At 36.3% G+C, this 6,525-nt stretch overlaps 2 protein-coding genes across 3 annotated transcripts; both read right to left on the bottom strand.

Annotated features, from left to right (window-relative positions):
* Positions 1-345: 345 nt before the first annotated feature.
* On the bottom strand, positions 346-1,135 carry LOC107472431 (uncharacterized). Its single transcript, XM_016091960.3, has 2 exons — positions 904-1,135; positions 346-821 (listed from the first exon to the last, which is right to left on the bottom strand). The coding sequence occupies exons 1-2, from the start codon at positions 1,090-1,092 to the stop codon at positions 474-476; spliced, it is 537 nt and encodes a 178-aa protein (XP_015947446.1). The 5' UTR covers positions 1,093-1,135; the 3' UTR covers positions 346-473.
* A 994-nt stretch (positions 1,136-2,129) lies between these two features.
* LOC107472432 (uncharacterized) lies at positions 2,130-5,431 on the bottom strand. Of its 2 annotated transcripts, XM_016091962.3 has the most exons (7): positions 5,110-5,431; positions 4,818-4,925; positions 4,100-4,227; positions 3,632-3,801; positions 3,424-3,501; positions 2,875-3,019; positions 2,130-2,771 (listed from the first exon to the last, which is right to left on the bottom strand). In XM_016091962.3, exons 3-7 carry the CDS (start codon positions 4,208-4,210, stop codon positions 2,355-2,357), a joined length of 921 nt encoding a protein of 306 aa, XP_015947448.1. In that variant the 5' UTR covers positions 4,211-4,227; positions 4,818-4,925; positions 5,110-5,431; the 3' UTR covers positions 2,130-2,354. The 2 variants fall into 2 exon arrangements, with proteins under 2 accessions (XP_015947448.1, XP_015947447.1); XM_016091961.3 differs by lacking the exon at positions 5,110-5,431 and having other exon boundaries at positions 4,818-5,064.
* Positions 5,432-6,525: the final 1,094 nt, after the last annotated feature.

Genomic DNA, 6,525 nt, shown 5'->3' on the forward strand with positions numbered 1-6,525 from the left:
ATGAGAAAGCTTCATATCATGAATGATGCCTTTTTTATGAAACAAGTATGGAGGTTAATGCATGAAAAAGAGACACTGTGGGCGAAAGTCCTTTTCAATAAATATGGAAGGGAAAAAGATTCAATCCTGAACATGGAAAATAGGGCATCAGACTCAAAGTTTTGGAGAGATTTGATAAAGATCAAAGAAGACATGAAAGAGAACCTGAGGGTTTCTATTGGAAATGGTAAGTCGACTTCTCTATGGAGAGATAAGTGGTTGTATCATGAACAAGCTCTTATTGAGGATATACAGGAAAAGTTCAGCAATTCAATTTTCCAGTTCCTGTGAACACCAGAGTTTGATTACCTTCCTAATGAGCTTAAACTAACATCATTAAACAATTAGCTGCATCATTTCATGCCCTAGCAAAGGAACTGAACCAAAAACACAAACTTTTAAGGTATAACATTTAAAAAAGAAAAATTGTGAACTTACGCAAAAGATGGACCAGCGTATTGCGAAGGAACGAGGAGGTAACCGCCACCAGATTCTTGAAGCTTAGGTCTCATTGAAACTGAGTGAATCCCCAGAGCATCTTCGTATAATCCGCACAGAAACATCAAGCATTCGTTCTGATTTGGTTTCGACACATCCACGTGAATGAACAGTTGATCAATGACTCCGCCGCCGCCGCCGCCGTCGCCGTCTTCGTCGTCGTTGGCGGCCAAGCGCATGACGTAGATTGTGATCTCTTCGTCGCCGTAGTTCCGCTTCAGCACGGGGCCGTTAGAATCGAGTGCGCCTTTTACGATCGTGAACGGCGATGGAGGTCCAACTTTCTGCGACAAATAACGAATCAGAAAATAAATAAATAAATAAAACCTAATTTGAGAGGTTTAGGGTTTAAGAAGAGAGCATTACAGGGGGCATGTTCATTTTGGCGACTTCGAGATAGTGGTCTTTGAGGGAGCGGAGGAGCATCGAGTTAACGGCAGAAGAGATTGAGTTGGACGATGAGCTGCTGGTGGCGCCGCGGATTAACGAGGGGAATGGACGGCGGAGGGCGGCGGCGGCGGCCGTGGCGGCGCCGACGAAGGCTCTCTTCCACATCTTGGTGTGTTTCTAGTTACTACTACTACTCTTCTGCCTTGCTTGCTTCTAAGCTTCAGCTTAATATTAACTAGTAACTTTTTTTTGTGACTAATATTAACTAGTAATTGAAAAAAAAGTTTACAAAAATTAAAAGTTTTAAATTTATACTGCCTTCACGACTAGGTGGTTATATTTTTTGAGTTTAATTTTGTCATTTTGTAAAACATTTTTTACGATTTTTTCAATTAAATTTTATTTTTTAGGGCATCATTACATAAAATATTATTTTATTATTGTATTAATACATGAATATATAATTTTGTTTCTACAATTCACCGATTTGAGTTAGTTAAATAATTAATTTATTCATTGAATAATAATATACTCTTAAATAAAGTTTAAATTTACAATAAACTAGCTATTAAGGCTGTCTTTGTTGAAGAGACAAGACACTTAGACAAAAACACAAAATTGTATTTGACAAAGGAGATATAGACAAAGACAATATGTCCAAAGAATAGTGAATTATTGTATTTTGTGTCCAAAAAAGACATGAAGACACTAACAAAAAACACAACTTATTTTTTATTTTTTCTTTCATTATTCTTGTTAATTTTTTATAATTATACTTTTTTATTATTATATTTTCGTCTCAAATTTTTTGAATAAAAAAATGAGAATAAATTATATTTTCATCCTTTGTTCTAATTTATCACCAAATAGAATAATACAAAATTTTATATTTCTGGCCTTTATATCTTGTTCTTAGAGTTTGTCTTATCCTGTTTTCAGAAACAAACACAGCCTAATACCGAATTAGAAAATACTGGAAGAAATAAAAATAAATATGCGATTGAACTCAATATTTTTTAATTTTTATATTTCTCATTATTATTATGTACAAACAATGTGTGATATTTTGTGTTGTCATGTTTGATCTTTGCTTTTACAACTCCATAACAAGAATATAAACCAAGCATTTGCTAATTTATTATTGTAAATTTGACATTAAAAGAAAAAAAATTGTTAATAGTCTCTAGAGAATGGATATTGAATTATCTGAGTACTCTGTTTAGATTTCATCTTAAATTTATCAATTTCATCAAAACCAAGCAGCATGCAAATAAATTTGCACTTTTGTCAAAACCTCACACCTCCATTCATCTCAAGCCTGTGATGTTTCCAACTTGTTGAAGGAAATTTTCTAAAAATTTAGTGAAGAACTATTGAAATTTCTTACATATATACAGAGTAATAAAACACCACATGATCTGATAATTTTATGAGCTTCTGCTGTGAAGAGACTTGCTTGCTTGTGAAGCCAAGACCATTGCCTTAGCCCTTGTGCTCATCAACATCAACTCTCGCACTGCGCGACGCTGGTGTTGCCGTGCATTTTTCGCTCGCTTTGGAGCTAACCGGTTGTCCCTTTCCTCAAAGGCGAGCCGGAATTTCTCGGCCACTGATAATTCAGGGGAGGTTGAAGGAGAGGGCGAAGCGGGCTTCACTGCAAAACCACGCCCTCTCCATGTCTTGGGATCAATATCCTTCACAGCCACATCATCCAATACAGTATTTCGTAACGCTTCCCAAGGAACCTGAGTTCCCATAAACCCGAACGGAGATGACTTCAGGTTCACTATGATCCGCGGACACTCGGTAGATATCTCGTCTAACGAATTATTGTCGATGTTTGGCTGCAGAAAGAAAACCATAAAATTAAGCGTCTCGTGACTCATGCATTAGTGAGGACAAAGATCTGCATTCAATTACAAAAGAGAAAGATTTAATAGTTCATACCCATACTAGCCACCGGAGTGATTGCGCGCCACTTGAAATTTCTTTCGTATCGAGCTCCTCCCAGGAATCCTCCTCGACATAGTCCAGCCTCGGTTTAAATATACTCAAGCACCTCCGAGCTGTATGATCGCTCCTCGGACACCCTCTGCAACATTATCCAATAATCTTGTCTTAAATCTTCAATTACATAAAAAAAAATTCCACTTTCTGAATATACTTTATTTTTTAAAAAGGTTAAGAGAGAACTTTTTCGCTATCTACAACTCTCACCAGTCACCAGTTTAGAGAATGTTACCATTGTGAGGAGAAATCAAGCACCAAAGTCAAATCTTGACATTATGAACAGAAAAGCAAGTAATAATGTCATGAATCTTGATCATTTTTAAAGAATTCAATTTACTTATACGAACTATTGAAATCCGGCATATGAACATGATACTAAAATGGGCCATTTAAGAAAATTTCTGGTTTTCAACTTCTGAGCATTGAAAATAGGCAAACGTTATAACATAGAAATATGACTATCAATGAATGATGAGAGATACGTACCCGCATCTCAATGTCTCTAATAAACGGCAGTGCTTCACAAGTTCGGATATACCAGTAGCAGTGATTTTGGTACATCGGCTGCAAATAGTCTCAATATATCAAGTGACTCTGAAAAAGAGAGAGAAGTATAATATAAAAAAAAGCACACTAGACACGGCGGCAAACGTGTTTGCTTGGTAATTGTTTCGACAGAATCATAATCCTATACCTTATATCCAGAGCTTTAATTGATCTGCATACTTCGGCTGCTTTAATCAAGCCGACGTCGGAAACATCTGATCCAGAGACATCAAGGTATTCCCAAGAAGTATCAGCTAATGCAATCAGGACATCATCATTCAACAACTTTCTCCGTCTCGCAATAGCTGCCACTGCCGTCTATCATTTAGAATTAATTCTTTAACCGTAAGAATGCATCTTATGCATGATCTCTTTTTCCGTACAAAGCACAATAAAAGATTCTTAAGAATAAAGCTGTTCATGAAATTAAGCAATAAAGCAGTTTTTTTTTTTTACCCACAAAAAGGCTCTCCTAGAGAAAAAATTTACAAACATTTCTTACGTGCATTCGCATTGCGCAGGCTACAACTTCGAAATTTTTCTTTACAGAAATATATGCATGAATAAATGACCAATCAATAGATTTAACAGGTAGAATCATTCTCTAGAAAACTACCTTTATCTCAGCTGGCAAACCGATAGCAATCTCCGGCAAATCCGTAATAATATCCTCCAAATGTTTTCCAATAACTCCAATGCATAGGCTAACCAAACTTGGAGGCTTCATCTTCTTAGGCAGTAGTCCTGCATATAATTTTATCCCGAAATCGAACCATATTAAGGCGCTGCCATGGCTCAAAACCTATGATCCGTGAGTTAACTACCTAAACCTCAAGACAACCAAGAACATACATACTGGCTCCATCAAATAATATAAAACACATTTTAACAATCCTATTAAGGTGCAAAACTCAAACTGAACTTCCTTGAATATCATTAGCACAAGTCACAATAAACAAACACAGATTCTAAGCCTCAAAGGAAAATCCCTAAGTATACAATCTGCTACTTTCACAACATCAGCTACCATAATCAAAACAGGTATATAATCATATGGAATCAAACTTCAATAAAAGCTCCAAATGAATTTTATTCACCATTCCCAAATTTTCTGTAAATTGGAACTGAATCTGAAATTGTCACACAAGCTAATTAATTGTCCAACCCCCCTCCCTCTTTTTTTCTTCTAATTTTCATTGACCATACCCCAAAAACAAAGCAAGTGCAATTCATCATAGAGCTCAGAAAGTTTGAAGCTTTACCAATAAACAAACAAAAACAAAACACCCCACCTCAGGAAAAAATAAAATTGATTACATACAAAACCAAATTACCTTGAAATTGATGGTGGTTAGTTGCAATGGAAATTTTGTTCTTGACGTTGGATTGGGGATTCAAATCGAGGTTTTGCAGAGAGGTTTCTAATTCCTTGGAAGCTTTACCTTTATCCATCAAAAAAAGCAAACAGCAAAAACCAGAGACAAGTATGTGCAAACACGATTGAATCAAAAACACACACACAACACAATAGCCCAGAAAGAGGTTCTTAGTATTTAGGGATTTTAAAAAAAAAAATGTTTATTTATGTTCAGAAAAATAGAAACACACGATGCCGACTTGACTTACCATCCGGTTCCTTTCATATATACACCAATACTCTATGGTGATGGCGTGCTGCTGGGAGAGGACGATGATGTGTTGCGTGGAGCTGTGCCGGGAAGGACGACGGAGAGAGAGCGGTGCTACGAGGAAGGGAGAAGGAGAGAACAGGGCCGCGGGACGCGAGTCAGGGTTGGTGTTGTCCAGCGGCAGGCCGGCAACAATGGTGGAGGCGCGGAGCAGAAGAAGGAACAGGAAGGTAAAGGGAGAGCAAAAGGCGTTGCTGAAGGTTCAGAGGATTGGAGGCAAAGGGGGCAAGAAGAGTTAGGGTTATGTTGTTGCTACGGCTGTTAGGTCATTTGGGCTTGGGGTAGGTTTAATTTAGGATTTTTCATAAAATTGGTTCAGTTCGGTTTGGTTAGAATTTTTCTTATAAGAACCGAAAACCAAACCGAATCGCAAAAAAACTGCAAAATCTCATTTTTTCAGTTTTTTCGGTTTTTAATTTATTCGGTTATCAGTTTTTTTGGTTCGGTTAGTCGATTTTGTTCGGATTGGATCGGTTTTGAACATTCCTAATTTTGATCACACTATAAACATGACTTCTATTGTTTATTTGATTAATCAATAAATCCAAAAGTCTCACTCTTATAACAAAGCAAGAGAATGTTTTAGTTCACATGAAGAAAAGATGGAAATTAATTAGGGACCTTAGTAAAAGTTTTACTAATGAGTAAAAAAATTACTCCAATAGCCATTGAAATTAAGTTTTTCTAAAACGATCGAGAAAGTTGATGAAATAAAAAAAAATGAATAATTACCTTTAAATTAAAGTTTTAGTATTTGCACATGATAAAATTACAAAATTTAGAGGCCTGCTACACATACAAGCCTTTTTGGTTTACAAGTCTTACAAGTTGGCACAAGCCCAATAAAACACACACGCATTACACTCTCACATTCAAGAATAAATACATGCATGTTATTCAACCACTTCTTGTTTCCAAAGCGCGCTACTCACCATGCATTATGAATGACTCTTCTTCTTCCTCCATGAAAACGAGTTTCTTGCCAATCGTTTTGAAGATAATGGAACTTCAGAAATACACCCAAACGATTACAAAAATACACCCAAAGGATTACAGAAATACACCCAAAGGATTACAAAAATTCACCCAAACGATTACAAAAATATACCCAAAGGGTTTAAGAAATACACCCAAAGGATTTAAGAAATACACCCAAAATTTGTTGAAGTACACCTTATGCATAATTCAGAACTCTTCCTCTTTCTCTTCCTCATCTTCAGCTGCTTCTTCTTCTTCAAAAATGATTTCAGAGCTTGATGTCAAAAAACAATGGAAATCAAGAATAACGAAGAAAGAAAACAGAGAGAAAAAGCACGTAAATGAAGAAGGAGAAAGAGAATGCAAGAAACGAAAG

This window comes from Arachis duranensis, unplaced genomic scaffold (assembly GCF_000817695.3).
Source record: "Arachis duranensis cultivar V14167 unplaced genomic scaffold, aradu.V14167.gnm2.J7QH unplaced_Scaffold_98708, whole genome shotgun sequence".
In the NCBI taxonomy this organism is placed as follows: Eukaryota; Viridiplantae; Streptophyta; class Magnoliopsida; order Fabales; family Fabaceae; genus Arachis; species Arachis duranensis.

Bases quoted from the DNA above. Each gene is read 5' to 3' on its own strand.
- LOC107472431 (XM_016091960.3), bottom strand. From the start codon at position 1,092: ATGTGGAAGAGAGCCTTCGTCGGCGCCGCCACGGCCGCCGCCGCCGCC. The intron at 822-903 runs GTAATGCTCTCT...TATTTGTCGCAG, and splicing joins CCAAAATGAACATGCCCCCT to AAAGTTGGACCTCCATCGCC.
- LOC107472432 (XM_016091961.3), bottom strand. From the start codon at position 4,935: ATGGATAAAGGTAAAGCTTCCAAGGAATTAGAAACCTCTCTGCAAAAC. The intron at 4,228-4,817 runs GTAATTTGGTTT...AATTATATGCAG, and splicing joins TAACCACCATCAATTTCAAG to GACTACTGCCTAAGAAGATG. The intron at 3,502-3,631 runs GTATAGGATTAT...GACTATTTGCAG, and splicing joins ATTAAAGCTCTGGATATAAG to CCGATGTACCAAAATCACTG.